The following is a 16,758-nucleotide window of genomic DNA, read 5'->3' on the forward strand; positions in this document are numbered from 1 at the left end:
TCAATATTTTGCCGCTCGAACTTGTCTATTTGCGAGAAAGAGACTGGAAATCTTATTCCGGTGAAATCCAATGCGCCGACGTGCTTGATATAGTTGCTAACTCGATCGGTGTTATCTTATAACAGTTTTTAACATTAATACAGCGCTTCTTGTTTTTGATATTCGCTGGGGGCTCAACAAATGAAATATCACCCGATCCAGCTCCGTGCAGAGGATTATACCACTGAAAGGATTAAACGCTCTGATTAAAAGCTATGATATCTCCTCGAACTGCCAACCGGATCCGGATGCAGTATATTCCTCGATTTTCTTTTGGTGATCATTGTTAATTTCCACGGAAATCTCGGCGATATCTGTCGCAGATAAAACTTTCGTGACGAGCGATCCTAGATAAGGCTCGGCGTATTCATCAACATAAACAGTCTCGTACGACACTGGTGGCTTAACGAAATGAACATGATATTGAACAATAATGTTTTTCCCACAACTCCCAACAAGGTTTTTAAAATTGCTATAGCCAACATCACCTGAAGATCCTTTGCTGTAAGATCTTTGAGTATTTCACGATGATGCTGATACGTTCGTCGAGATTGGAGATCTCAGTGAGTGTCATTTTGAAATCAATCAGCAGTTCGATGATGTGTGCATTCAACTGTACGTTCCGAAAACTATTTTTGCGGCTTTCATAGAGAAATTTGCTAACGTTGCTTTTTACAACAATGGAAAGTTTTTCGCGATGTATTTGTCAGCCAACGAACAGTAGTCCCTCTGATATTTGATACCATCCCAACAAAGGCGCCATTGAAAACATGAGATGCAACCGCGAAACAGCAGCACAAAACACACGCATCTTTGTATCTCATGAAACGTATTTTAACAACTTTTTGAGATACAATCGCCAACTATCTCTTGAATCGCCAACGATCACTTGTAAAATCACTCAAATCACTGAACAAGTTTCTGAAATGTCATACTCGGTCCTATCTCCAGATACCTTGCTAGAAGCAGTACTATATGGTAACATAGACTTCCCCACTGCTGAATCAGTATGTTTAGAGATTGGAGATAAGGCTGACAGATAGGGTGCTAGATGTAGGCCAGGCAAGCAAGTCAGTTATAATCTGTATGCTATGGAACAAACATGTGTTTGAAGAAACAGGTCTTTTCCTCTCCCATTACAAAAACACAATCATTACACTTGCGATGAGCGATGTCATAATTCTGTATTTCGGTTCAAAAAAACATTCCACATACATATAATATTTTATGGGCGCTTGTTAGATTTAGTTCGTTTAGCATTTTTGTCGGTAGCGTCCTAATCTTCGTTTGATACTCTATCGAGTGTTCAACCGTGTAGTATTCACTCATAATATCAACATTTGTTTGTGCACGTATCAGATTAGGGCCTCTCACGGATACAAAGTTTTTTTTCATTCTTTCTAGCCGATCTGAAGACACCATTACGTAGAAGGTCCAATAAAACAAAGCTGATTCAACTAAATGCAGATTTTAAAAAATACAAGTCAAATAAATGCAGATCAAACGAAATGCAGATCAAACGAAATACAAATCAAAGCAATACAGGTCAAACGAACTACATGCAATTCAACAAAATATCTGAAGCACAATCAGACATTGATTATTTCACTTACTTTGCTGCTTTTGATGATTTTCCATCGTCTGTAAATGAAGACAATGATGACAATAATGAAAACGACGAATACAGATATGTTTGTGTTACTACGCCAACCAGGGCCATCATACGCCAACCAGGGCCATCATACACCTTCTCGTAGTAATTTCGCACATGAAACAGTCTTGAGTTTTCATTGAGCAAATTTTTATATGCATTTTCCGACTTTTTTATATTTTTTGTTTCAGACCCTGTATCACCTCGTTATCCGACCCGTTTGGTGCTGATCGTAATTCAGCAATACTGGTACTGATTCTCTTATGTACGAAATCGAACGCGACGACGTTTACCGTGATATATATGATCATCGCCAGCTGTTTGATTTATCTGATTAGTCCGTCATTAGCGTGTTTCATTGCGGAGATAACAAGAAATTGATAGGCAGGTTCAAAGACGAGACAAGCTTCAATCGGGGCCCCGAGTGGCCGAGTGGTCTAAAGCGCTTCCCGTTCCGGATCATTGCCATCTCACCTCAGTCTGCGTGGGTTCGAGTCCAAGGCTCGGCTAGCGTGGGTACATGGGAAAGCCTGCCACTAGCTTATCGTGGGTCGGTGGTTCTTCCCTGGGTTTTCCAGGGTTCTTCCTCCACCAGTTATACTGGCCGCCATGCATAGCCTATCTTGTGCTGAAAAATGGCGTTAAACCCTAAACAACAACAAGCTTCAATCAGTTCGTCGGATTGCGCAGTAGGATGTATTGTTTTACGCTAGCAAATTATAAACGAACAATGGGCATCATGAGAAATGTAGTTCATAAGATAATAAGTTTGACAACTATAAATCAGCGTTAGAAGGTGCTAATGAAAAAGTCAGGATCGTATATACATAAGATAAAGACAGTATATATCAATAAAACTCGTCTATGCAATTTCGATGACACAGAGGTAATGTAACGATGGTTTTAACACAGTTTATTAGATTATTAAAGATACAGAATTTTCCCGGTTTTCGCTACCGGTTATACTGGCGATTTAAAAGTGACCTTTATATCTGGGTATTGTTCAAATAACTTTTAATCCCCTTTATTTTGGTGTATGATTGATGTGTGTTAAATGGGTTATAGATTATACAGCTTGGCCTTACTTCAGATACGCATTTTTCAAAAACTGCTAGTTCCGCTTGATCATTTTCACTTCCTGGACGAAAATTCTATTTAAAAAAAAAAAAAGAACCGATAACTCTATAGTCCTTCATTACCTAATATAGGTCGTATAATTAATAAATATTATAGTCTCCTAAATTTATCGAATAAAACCAGCGTCAAATCACTTTTCAAAATTAAACCAATTCTCGTTTATAGAAGACCCAAGAATTTGCACGATTTTTTAATTAGAACTAAACAGACAGAAAATAAAAAAATTCACTTTCGTCATCTAAATGTAACAGACACCGGTGCTCTCAATGTGCAAACATAAGAGAAAGTACTTCTTTCAGTAGTGCCAATACAAAACAGGTATTTTATCTATGATAACCCTAACTGCATATCAGCTGATGTGATTTATTTAATAACCTGTAAAAAATGTAGCATGCAATATGTTGGACAAACACTACAACAAGTTTCTAAGAGAATGAATAACCATCGCTTTCATATAAAGAATTATAGAGATCCTCAGTTTTCCTCTAATATTTCAACACACTTTAACACCAATAATCACTCTCTACTTAATTTTTCTTTTATGCCAATAGATATTGTGCATGGTGACATGAATGGACTCATAAAAGAAACTTATTGGATTCATTAAGTTAGATACTCTGTATCCTAATGGACGTAATGCTAATGCACTATATAAAATTGTATAATTTAAATTGATATATTATATATCCTTTATAACAATATAATTATATGTATGACTGTTTGTCTCTATTTTATTATATTATTCTACATATATATATATATATATATATATATATATATATATATATATATATATATATATATACACACACACACACACACACACACATATATATATATATATATATATATATATATATATATATATATATATATATATATATATATATATATAAACAAAATTTGTTCTCTGTGCTACATTTCACTGTCGGACTCTAGTCCAACATACCTATTTGACCTCACCCATGTGTATACACCAGGAAGATACTTACGCTCCTCTTCTGACAATCGTATACTCATTATTCCCACTATGAAAACAAAGTCATATGGACGGCGTTCTTTTGCATACCAAGGCCCAGCAACGTGGAATGAATTGCCCACTGAACTTATACACAAAGACAGTGATCACATTTAAGAGGGCTCTCAAAACTCACTTATTTCGACTGCAAGAACAAACTTAAAGACCTAATAATGTTTCCTATCTGAAATATTCTCAGCATGTTTTTTATTTTTTAATGTTTTTCTAATTTCGTGTTGTCTGTTTTTGTAATAATATTATTATGTTTCTGATCTATAGGTGTTGTCTAATGTTGTAAAGCGCTTAGAGCTTCTAAAGATTAGGCGCTATACAAAGTCCTCATATTATATATATATATATATATATATATATATATATATATATATATATATATATATATATATATATATATATATATATATATGGTAACTCATTCATTGCTGCTTCAGCCGCTGGTATTTCTAGTCTGGCAAAATTCGTTTTCCCTATTGTAATAACTGCTAAAGATAGTGTACTTTTTAAACTAACCCAGGGTGATATTTAGAGCGCAAGGGAGCAGTCATTTTAATAGTGAGAAAGCATTGTGCTTAGGTCATGTACAATTTTCACACAAGTACAGTATCCAAACAAATTTCAGCCACAGTACATGAAAGTATCATAGAAATATACCAACATTATCACCACTGTGCATGTTGCAAATGTAAACAACTTCACCTTATACCCGCCACTCTCTTAGACGTTTTTAATATCTGTCAAGCGCTCCACGGTTTTTTTTTTTAAAGATGCACTCAGAGGCGAATCACCTAACACAGCTTTAAATGTATTCCTACAATCATGTCTGAGGTTATTTTACGATCTGACGGAAACGGACATGAAATGTTCCGATCGGAGGTAAAGTTACCTAGGAAATAATGTTTACATACTGTAGAGAGTTTGTGATAAAAATGTTCAGTCCGAGTTCACCCTCAAGGGTGTACACGAAGATGCATCCCGGAGGAATACAACACAAATGTGAAGTCTGTGATAAACTATTTAGTGATAAATCAAGCTTGAAGGTACACATGCGATTGCATACAGGAGAGAAACCATTCAAATGTGAAGTTTGTGATAGAATGTTTACTGAGAAGGGTACATTAAAGAAGCATACTAGGATACACACTGGAGAACAACCATTCAAATGTGAAGTTTGTGGTAAAATGTTTACTCAGTGCGGAAATTTAAAGGTGCACGTGATGAGTCACACTGGAGAGAAACCATTCAAATGTGAATTATGTTTCTACACATTTAGTGAAAGACGGAGGCTGAAGGTGCACATGAGGACACATACTGGCGAGAAACCATACAAGTGTGAATTTTGTGATAAAAGATTTGGTCAAAGTGGAAATTTGACAGTGCACACGAGAACACATACTGGCGAGAAACCATTCAAGTGTGAATTCTGTGATAAAAGTTTTGGTCAGATTGGACATTTAAGGGTCCACTTGTGTATACATACTGGAGAGAAACCATTCAGATGTGAAGTTTGTGATAAAAACTTCAGTGAGAACCCAAGGTTGAAGTCTCACATGAGGCTTCATACTGGAGAAAAACCATTTAAATGTGAAGTTTGTGGTGAAAGGTTTAGTCACAGTGGAAAACTGAAGGTACACACAAAAATACATAGTTGACATGATTATCCAAAGAGACACTATTGAAGAAAGGACATTTCCAGGGATTCTTTGGAAGGAGTTCCCCAATATTTGTCTTGTATATAAAGCATATGTGTATAATTTGACCAGATGAGATTTAGTTATGACCAAAACATATATACATTATTTGAAGTGCATTATGGACAGTATTAATCATGTGAACTTATTGGTAGACATGAGTGTTAAGTGCCAAAATTTATTTGTTTTTATGTTTTGAATTATATAATGTGTACTGTTAAAACTTATTGGACAGGGTTCTCAACAGATTTCAAAACCAAGGAGTCTTTTGACCCTTGACCCCATAAACTGGAGAGTCAAAAATGAAACTGAAAATCTCAATAGTCAAACTGATATCTATTTATATTCCTTCTTCTCCTCAAAATTGTTGCTAATTTTCAGTTTCTTTGGAGCTTGAGGGTCAGAACGATCATCGCTGACATAGACAAGAAAATGTACTTCTTTGAGCTAATTGTGACTAAACATTCCACATATATGTTCAGTGTAACAAAATAATTACATCTTGATCATCAGTGTGGAGTAATTGCAAACAGTGGCATAAATAACTGATTGCATTATCTAGTAAATTCTGCCTAAAATGATATATTATTTAATACACACATATATTTAAATGATACACCAGTTCAAAGCAACTATTTCTGTTGCTTGTCTTTGCCATGGAAGTAAGGAAATGATCTAAATTTTCATATTTTGCACAGGGTTATATTTTTAAAGAGAAATTTTCAAGGTTTTCCTTAGTGGTTATCCTGGCTGTTTAAAAAAGACCTTGTATGTCTTAGGTATTTTTAAAAGAACTTTTAATTCCCTTTAATTTTGGTATATAAATGATGGGTGTAATTTGGGTTATAGAGAATACAACTTAGCCTTACTTACCTGTCAAAAACCTAGTCATTTTATATTCCTGGATTTCAAAGGTAAATTGTGAAAAAAACAAAGCTGTTAACTTTCTTGTACTTTTTATATATTTTGCAATTAAATATTGCACTCTGAAAAGCTGGTATTGCTAAAGTCAGTTTGCTTTGGATAAAAACAAGATGATTTTTTCGAGCTCATGGAAGCTGTCATCTTGGTCAGCCATATGCTTTGATCTTGTACCATATCCACAAGTACAATATGTAAAGAAAATTTAGCCAGAGGACATGAAAGCAGCATAGAGGTATGCTAACATTCACTTCACTGTGCATGTTGTACCTCATGCCTGCCATGCTGTCAGAAGTATGTAATATCTGTAGAGCATCCCCATCATTAAATCAGTTTGGTTTTCTGCATGACAAACTTGTAATTATACTGATCACCCATCTTTGAATGTAAATACAAATAGTCTTAACCTCTGACATGTTATATTCCTCTTATAGTTGCTAAAACCTCTTTGTCCTTCATTTTTCATCGTCTCTTTTTTCTCTTTCTGCCTGGTTTCATATCTTTGTTTATTCCTTTGGCTTTGGTTCATTTCCTTTTGACACTTTCCGTCTCTTTTTATCATTAGGCACAACACAATTTGAGCTATTATGTGATAAGGTAGCCTGGGAAACATTGTCAGTCTGGAAATTTGAGGCACATCATTGAGATGTGAAATTTTTTATAAAATATTTACTGACAACCAAAGGCTTATGAGGACCTACCCTTGGAGAAAAACCTTTAAAATTAATTAAATTAAAAACCTTTAAAATTAATTAAAATTAAAATCAGATCCCCACTGTCCTACATGAAGATCTGACAGTGACTGCTTACAAGTCATGCTCTGGTGACCAATGTTGTTACCATAACAGTTAATTTTATCAGCTAATTAGATGATGTCCTTTACCTGCCCATTTGGGAGTCTGAGCAGTATGGCTAAAAGGCATCATTGTGAGCCAGTAGATATGATTGACTTTCAAATTTCTTAAAACTGCATTTCTGTTGGCTAATTCAAAGGTCAACAGAACATGACCTCTAAGCTGTCGCTGTTAAATCTTCGCTTAGGACCGTGAGAGATCTGATTTTAATCTTATTGTTTAAGTGTGTGATGACAGGTTTAGTGAAAGAGGGAAGCTGGCGGTACAAATGAGAATACATAGTTGAGAAACTTATCATAAAAGACAACTGTGAATAAAGGACACATCCAGAGTGTCCACAATAAGAATTTCTACATATTTGTCCAGTATGTGAAGAGTTACAGGTCTTTTTTGGCACAAAATGAATTTGATCCTGGTCAGTTCAGCGGGTTTATTTTGGCCCACTGTATTGACCATTGATGGTTAGGCCCAATTGGTCGAGACAATTTGGCCCTCTATTCTTTGATATAGACAACATATAGAAAGTGCATGTGGCAACATTTGTATTTTGTTATACATATGATCATGAAGTGTTTGCAGTGTTTGACCTATGGTGTATGTAATTTTTATATTAATTAACAGTTTTACACACAAGTTTTGTATTCAGCATATGTGTAAGTTACATGAAACTATTTACTTATTGAGTTAGTATGTTTGTAAAAGTGAGTATTATTGTTTATTGTCTTTTTAGTTAACCTACATATGTATGAACACTGCAATGGTTTTATTTATGACAGCATTCCTTGTTTATTGTTGTTAATGTTTAAGAAATAAACAGTTATTATTTACAATATATTTGTGCAAGTTGTTTTGATTTTAATTTTTTTTTAAAAGTGTTTATTTTTTAAATGTATAATTGTAAAATGTTTCTAACTGGTTTTCTCATATTTCTCTTATAAAGGAAGACATTAGGAATTAAATTAAAACCATCTCTTGAAAATAAGTTTGTTATCAGTTTTAGAAAAATCATCAAAAATGCAAGTTTTTAACATTTATAAAATGGGTATCCGATCGGTAAAATATTTCATCAAAATGTGTACTTACGTATAAATTTGGTATGTCAAACCATAAATTACATGTTGAAACTTGTTGATGGAATAAAATTACATATGAAGAAAGAAATGTATCCAATTTTCAGAATAAAATGATGGGTGACAAATTCCTCTCTCTGTCTCTGTCTCTCTCTCTCTCAATAATATAACTGGGGCCCCGAGTGACCGAGTGGTCTAAAGTGCTCTCCGTTACGGATCACTGCCATCTCACCTCTGTCTGCGTTGGTTCGAGTCTCGCATTCAGCCAATGTGAGTATGTGAGAAAGCTTGCCAGTAGCTTCTCGTGGGTCGGTGGTTCTTTCCGGCTTTTCCCGGGTTCTTCCTCCACCACTAATACTGGCCGCCATGTATAGTCTATCGTCTGCTGAAAAATGGCGTTAAACCCCACAACAACAACAACAACAATAATATAACTATTTCCAAAACCATATATACCACAATGACTAAGTCTTGGGACATGAAAAAATACTTTTAAATTTTTTTCCAGTCATATCGTTACGATGTCTGCAGTGGCAGTTTACAGTGATGTCTAGCAATGATGCATCACGCCGCATAAAGGTAGCTTAATGTCCCACCCAGTCACATTGTTCTGACACCTGTCGGGGCCCCGAGTGGCCGAGTGGTCTAAAGCGCTCTTCGTTACGGATCACTGCCATCTCACCTCTGTCTGCGGCGGTTCGAGTCTAAGATTCAGCCAATGTGGGCATGTGAGAAAGCTTGCCAGTAGCTTCTCGTGGGTCGGTGGTTCTTTCCGGGGTTTTCCGGGTTCTTCCTCCACCATTAAATACTGGCCGCCATGTATAGCCTATCGTGCTGAAAAATGGCGTTAAACCCCACCACCACAACAACAACTGACACCTGTCTGACCAGTCTTAATACTAACCTCTTAATGCTGAGTGCCAATAATGGCTGCTGTTAGTTTTTTTTTTTTGTATAAGTCTTTGGTATGACTTGGCTGAGGTTGTAACCCATGAACGCTTTAGAAAGTACAAAAAATACTGGGAAAATGAAAACAAATGGGTGTGAAGTGTGAACCTGGAAAGGCTGTGACATGCATTTTCAACACCACGTATTTTGGAGAAATTCTAAAGTGTGCTGGGTACATTATTATTGTTATGTGTGGAAACTGTTATAAATCACCATACATCAAAGTTTATAATCTAAGAGAAGCCATTAAGCTGTGGCACACTGATGGACCAAGAAACAGAGACCAGATCTCTAGATCTGAAGACGAGCCTTGTTTGTGAAATGCAGATGTTTTTGTTGTGAATCACGTTACTGAATAATACATACTAATTAGAAACTAAACTTGCTTCTGTTTGATTTGAGAAGGATCAGTACAAATTTTAGTTTTGTGATCGTGTGGGTCAGTGAATAACATCCTAATTTTGAGTTCCACTTCATACGTCCAATCTCAAAAAAAAAATTTGTTATGAAATTCGCTTTTTGGATAGTTTTAATCCAGTCTGCATATGCAACTTATATGCAGCTAAAAGCTTCAACTCACACTAATCATTTCATTACACATTAAACTTTGACCGAATCTTACCTTGTAAATTTCATACTTTCCACAATTAATTTATACTAAACACTTCAGCACAATATTTACACTGAAATGGACATGCTCCACATTTGCCTGTATGCTTTAAGAATTCCACCAGATTAGGAAAAGAAACCATGTTAACATGTACATGTTTATTTGCTAATATTCTCAGATTACCTGTCATTGATGGAAGATCCATTTCATTTTCCGGAGTAGGCCTGACATTATTTTTTTCTTCTGAGGCAATGACCTCTAATTATTTTGCTAAGATTTGTAAAAAAAACTGTTGAACAAAAAAATAATCTTGTACTCAAAGATATATTTTATCCTAGTTGAAAAGAAAATCCCAGGTCACCCCCCACCCCCCCCGGCTCCATGAACTAATTGATCAGTCATTAAGGCCTCCGTTCTGATCTAAGTAAACATCTTATCAAAATCCTTATATTCAAGCCAGCATTTCTAGCAAGCCTTGGTTCAAACTAGGAATGAATTAGGGCTACATATTTAAACAAATGCCCGGGCAAAATAAAGGCAAATGAGGATAATTTATAAACACAGTCACTCTTGCTCTCTTAAGTCAATGCTGCTTCTATCTTCTTAAACACCCAGCTCCACATAACGAAGACCAAATCTGAATCCATGTTCATGTGACTGCAATTGAAATTCAATGAACAAAATTGAAAAGAATTATGGATTGTATGGTCATTATTAAAAAAATTAGTAAAAATTAATGTATTTTTTTTTCTTCAAGCGTGTATTATCATATGTGCCTTTGGGTCTCACGCTAATAATTATGTGGAAAAATGGGAACCAGTCTAGCAATGGGTGTTCCAATAAAGGTATGCCAGTGGCTTCCTCTTGGTCAGTGGTTCTTCCTTCACCAAATATACTGGTCACCATGAACAGCCTACCATTTGCTGAACATTGGAAATAAAACCAACAAAAACAAACCTTGAAATGGGTGAACATAAAAAACAGCATAAATGGGTTTGGAGGACATGATTGGTTAATATCAAAATGGAAACTTTTAGTAGCAAAAATCGTGTAAGATGTCATCCCATTTGTAAAATAAAAAAAGAAAAATACCCAAATGATTCAAGTTCAATCTTCACACACACTTAAAACCACTCAGCACTCAAAGATACGCCTGATTAATGGTACATAAATCGAAACACATTTCACAGATAAACACATGCATTGGTTCCTATGATTGCACCACATAGACTCTTTTATCAAGTACAGTTCTATGCTATGCGATGCGGATTGATCTGATCGTGAGTATTTAGAAATTAACATTTATTGAAGTTTTAACATCTTGGTATTTGTATAGCCTGACAATGACAGTTGAATTTAACACCATCCAACTGATGAGTCACCACTTTGACAAATTAGTCTATCGTATACCTCACACTTTAACATTTTTTACCCAGAATGGTCTCTCATGTTCGTCTTCAGAATTATAGAAATACTAAACAGCTGAGTACAAACAACACATTTCAATCAAATTTCTCCTGTATGTATCCTCATGTGCACCTTCAAATTTGAAATAAGGGTAAACATTTTCTCGCAAACGTCACGTCTGAATGGCTTTTCTCCAGTATGTACTCTTATGTGTGCCAAGTCCTCCACTCTGATGAAATCTTTTCTCACAAACTTCACAATTTAATAATTATCTCCAGTATGTGTCCTCGTGTGAACATTCAAACTTTTATTACAACAAAGCTTTTTTACACAAACTTCGCAATTGAATGATTTTTCTCCAGTATGTATTCTCTTGTCAACTTTTAAATTGGAACTAGTACTAAACATCTTACCACAAACATCACATTTGAATGGTTTCTCTCCTGTGTGTACTCTTATGTGTGCCTTAAGGTGGCAGGGTCCAGTTTCGCAAATTGGCCCCTGGCGAACTTCTTAAGGCTACGGTGTGACTTTTTCAGCTATTTTTGTTTACTATTTAAAGATATGGATATATTTGTGAACTAGGTATTTCGGGCTTGTTTTGTTCTTGAAACTGATGTCAGGTATTTACATCTTTATGGAGGGGGATTACCGCCATAATTCTATGCACGTATTTTCTAATCTTCCTTGATGATCCATTGTAAATGGCTGCTTGCAAGTGCTACTTTCATAATTCTATCAATGTATATTGTATTCTCCATTGATGCAGATTGTACGTGGCAATTTGCAAGTGTTACTTTCCTTCTGCATTATTGTCAATGCCTGCTTGCAAGTGCTACATTCATAATTCTATTCATGAAATTTCTATTCTTCATTGATGCAAGCTGCAAATGGCTGCTTAAAAGTACGTAGATCTACTTTCCGGTTGCTTTACTGTATCTTGGAATGTTTCGTATGGCAAATGCTATGTCAGTTATTACAAGTTTTAACATCCATTTATAAACTTGCTATATCACAAGTTTCACAAATTGCACCTTCCAAAATCATGACTATAATGTAGCCTTAAGCACCTTGCAAGTTCGAATCAATGAAGTTAGCATAAAATAATGCCTCATTATGACAACAGATTGCGCTGTGACACGTCAATTTCTTACAATACGACTACTCCCCTTACCCTAGCAACAAGAGGTTATACCACTTTATGGCATGTTTAGGCGTATTATTTAAAATATGTTTCGAATTAAATTACAGCAGCTGATGTCTCAGAGTATTAACATTCAGAAAAGTGGTGGCCTGCAAGAAGCACAAAACAAATTAAATGTATCAAATTTTATACAATTAGATCTATTTATACAAAGTTATAGTTCCGCTTGCCCTTCCCACCCCATTTTATTTGAACATGTTGTATGTTTAATTTACCGCTGCCGCACGGTGGCAGAATAGGGTAGCCGCTTACAAGCAGGATTTAAGGCCATAATTTGTTTTTATATTCTCATTCACAATGCTATCAGTTTAGAGCATATTTATTATTCTAGAGTGCAGTGCAAATTCTGCTTTTTGTAGCAGTAAAGACCTTATAAGGTTTAAGCAAAGTGCAGATAATTGTACCTCGAGGCCATACTTTAATTTCTTTATTCACGAGAGAGAGAGAGAGAGAGAGAGAGAGAATACAAGTTCACGTGCTGTTTTTTTTATAAAAACTTTAAAAAATATTTTAAGTGCTCAGTATCTGAAATTAGGGAGAGAGTACATTACAGAGTTGAGAATTCTGTTTATTCTCTCAACCATATGTAATTAAATTTTACTGTTAATATGCAGTTTAGAAGAAAGGCAAATAGTCAAATTATACAGAATTATTATATATGTATTGCATGGATGATTATTCAATAGCCAGTAAGTATTGTCACTGGTTCTCTGTGACAAGTATGTCTTACCTCCAATTTCATTTTAAATCTCATATTCCAATACAACAGCAAAAGGCAAATGATTTGAAACAAGGACGTCACATACAAAGCATATATGCTACAAAAATATGAACTTATTTCATTATATAAGAAAAGAAATTCTAAGAGTATGAAATATATTTTCTATATGTAAACATAACGAACAGTTCCATACAATTATAAAATACTTTATTTCGACGGATATCAAACTGGAACTAGACTTTTTCTTAATATGCTATTGATGTTGCTTTGAAATATATTACTTTCGCCGGAGCTTATGTACAATAGTATCACAAGAAAAGATAAACGTCTGTGAGGTGCGTCAAAATGGGTGACGTACAATACAATCCTTACAACCAGTGTTCGTCTGATGAAAGCTCGTTAAGAAGAGTACGAGGGAATATATCATTGTCATTTCTGATCCTTACTAAAATAACTAATTTTTCCAAAGCAATGAGAGATATCAATAAGAAGTAGATTTCTTAAATGGTGACGATAAATACTTAAGTGCGTCAAAACTGGGGTTGAAAACGATAGACCACCTTGCTGTACTGTATGCGTTTTTGTTTTCGTAAGGTGCTATAAATCACTTAGATCTTCTAGAAACCATAAGGTTTTAGAGACGATTAAAACTTTGTTGCTAACGTACACCTTAAAAACGGGACTGAAAGAGTTATCGACACAAAATCAATGTCGTAAAGTTCCGTGGGGAGCATTCATTGTTTGTGGTAAAGGAAAAACTTAAGGAATTTAGAGCGCCGTCTGTTGTCATAATGCCATGCTAATCTCTAGTATGCCATTTTGACAACATATGGCGACACGAGTTGGACAACAAAGACGATATTGATAAAACTTAGTATTTACATTGTTGCAAGGCCAAATCTGTACGAAAACAGTAGTTGGAATGATGTAATTGTAAAGTTTATAAACAGAATATACAAAACTTGTAATAACTGATATAGCGTTTGTCTTACGACAAACTACATAATCGATTCAGTTGGCAAATCGCAAGATACAATGACGCAGAAGGAAAGTAGATCGAAAAACATGCAAGCAACCATTTACAGCTTGGATCAATGAAAAATAAAATTCATGACTAGAATTATGAATGTAGCACTTGCAAGCAGTCATTAACAATAATGCAAAAAGAAAGTAGTACTTGCAAACCGCCACGGCTAATTTGCATCAATGAAAATACAATATACATTGATATAATTATGAAAGTAGCACTTGCAAGCAGCCATTTACAATAATGCACCAAGAAGATTGGTAAATACACACATATAATTATGGCGGTAGTCCCCCTCCATACACATTCGATAGTTACTCTGCATTATGTTGATAGTGATATACCAATAGCTGGTTAGGAAGAATAGCTAGCCTCCCATAGCAGTAAACACATGGATTTGGGGCAAGTAGAATATCTAAAAAACGGCTAGGATAACAACTGTTTTCAATTGCATCAGCCTGTTTAGTACACTCTGTTTTGCACAATTGTCATTTAGGACAAGGACTTGTGTTTGCACCGTGAGCATCACATGGTGTCAAAAATTACCTTCGGACATGAAAATTGTTGGTATAAACTTGGGTTTGGGGTGCACACACTTCTTCTCCTATGAACTGCCATTGACTTCTTTGGTCAAGTGGATAATATTCTTATGCTTTGTTTTAATATGGGTATCCAAAAATATGGACCTATTTTGCTTCACTTGTGTATTTGAATTTTATGATTTTTTATACTAGGTCGCTGATTGCAGCATTAAATTTGTACATAAAACTGGCCCCTGCCCCCTAAAACCTCCATTTTGACAAAACAATTTATCACAACGTCACATCTGAATAATTTTTCTCCAGTAAATGTTATCGTGTGCACCTTCAAACATTTGCCGTCACCAAACATTTTATGACAAGCTTCACCCTGGAATGGTTTTTCTCCAGTATGTATTGTGATGTGCACCTTCTAAAGTTGATTACAGCTAAATGTTTTAAAACAAATTCCGCACTTGAATGTTTTTTTTCTTCTAGAATATGCGTTCTTGTGTGCATCTTCAGATCTGAACTTAGACTAAACTTTCTATCACAAATGTAACACTTACTAAACTTTCTATCACAAATGTAACACTTACTAAACTTTCTATCACAAATGTAACACCTACTAAATTTTCTATCACAAATGTAACACTTACTAAATTTTCTATCACAAATGTAACACTTACTAAACTTTCTATCACAAATGTAAGACCTACTAAATTTTCTATCACAAATGTAACACTTACTAAATTTTCTATCACAAATGTAACACTTACTAAATTTTCTATCACAAATGTAACATCTAAAAGGCTTTTCTCCAGTAAGTATTTTCGTTTGCATATTCAAATCACCACTTTCACGAAACATTTTCTCACAAACTTTATATTTCAATTGTTTTGGGTCAGTATGTTAGTACTTATATTAGTACCCTAATCCTATCTCGTGGACGGGGTACTAACATGAGCCTGTGTGTGTCAATGGAGCAAGCCGGGTGTGATTCACACCCGGCGCTTTGTTTGTCTACTATCAACTATTAGAACATGTTCCTTGCATATAATGCCATAAATTGAGTAGACCTCTTATTTAATACCAGAATTATCGCAAATCATTGTAGAAAAAGTTGTGAAATCTCGTTTACCTTTCTTATCCGATATTTTCGTTTAGATTGTCCGCCATATTAGTTCAAATAATGACTACTTCCGTTCTCAGCCTCGTTTGTTTGTGTGCTATATTAGGACATTGAAGCTTTATTTGGAAATGTAAACAAAACGTAGTAAAAAGGGCGTGGTTAGCAGGACAGACACATTATTTTATCAATCAAGTGGCGAATAATGGTTCCTGTGTGGAATTTCAAAGTTACCGATAAACTGTATTTACTTTTAATTTGCAGAATTTCTGACTCAAACCGCGCCATATTAGTTCAAATCGGACTGACATATCCTGCATAACCTGATACAAACATAAGCTGTACCGGAAATTCGAGTAGCCTTCATTTACAGCGAAAATTCATTCACCTTTTCTGCACTGAATTGACCCAATAATCCAGCCCCTCATAATCAGAAAAGTAGAATTGAGTTGGCTCGATATAGAAATGAAATCCATACGCATGCATTCACAATGACTAACAATTCAATTAGACCAAAATGAATTTTTTATAGTAAAAAAAATTATATAGCGCGCGCGACTAAGTTAATAGGTCGCTGGACGGAGCGATGTACGCATTAATTTTTATTGTGTGTTAACTACGGTTGTGATTTTTGTTGTTGGAATAATGCATAAATTCAACTTCATTGTTTCTTGTAATGTCTCTTATTATTAAGCCTTAGGTAGTTAAACAAAATGAGCATATAATAAAAAGTTACTGCATTTGTATGGGAAATTATGAACGACGTTTTATTTTCTTCTGAAAAATGCTGCATGTCTT

General features: G+C 35.0%; 1 protein-coding gene across 1 annotated transcript in view; it reads left to right on the forward strand.

The window, feature by feature from the left end:
• LOC149793786 (uncharacterized) overlaps positions 1–16,758 on the forward strand; it is a 131,813-nt gene that overhangs the window by 51,907 nt on the left and 63,148 nt on the right. The window contains exons 6-7 of the mRNA XM_089969052.1: positions 1,882–1,939; positions 4,751–5,507. Coding sequence (XP_089825178.1) covers positions 1,882–1,939; positions 4,751–5,507 — 815 coding nt within the window. The remainder of the gene's footprint in view (positions 1–1,881; positions 1,940–4,750; positions 5,508–16,758) is intronic.

The sequence above is a fragment of the Sinohyriopsis cumingii genome, chromosome 8, assembly GCF_028554795.1.
Source record: "Sinohyriopsis cumingii isolate HCF-2022 chromosome 8, ASM2855479v2, whole genome shotgun sequence".
Classification (NCBI taxonomy): domain Eukaryota; kingdom Metazoa; phylum Mollusca; class Bivalvia; order Unionida; family Unionidae; genus Sinohyriopsis; species Sinohyriopsis cumingii.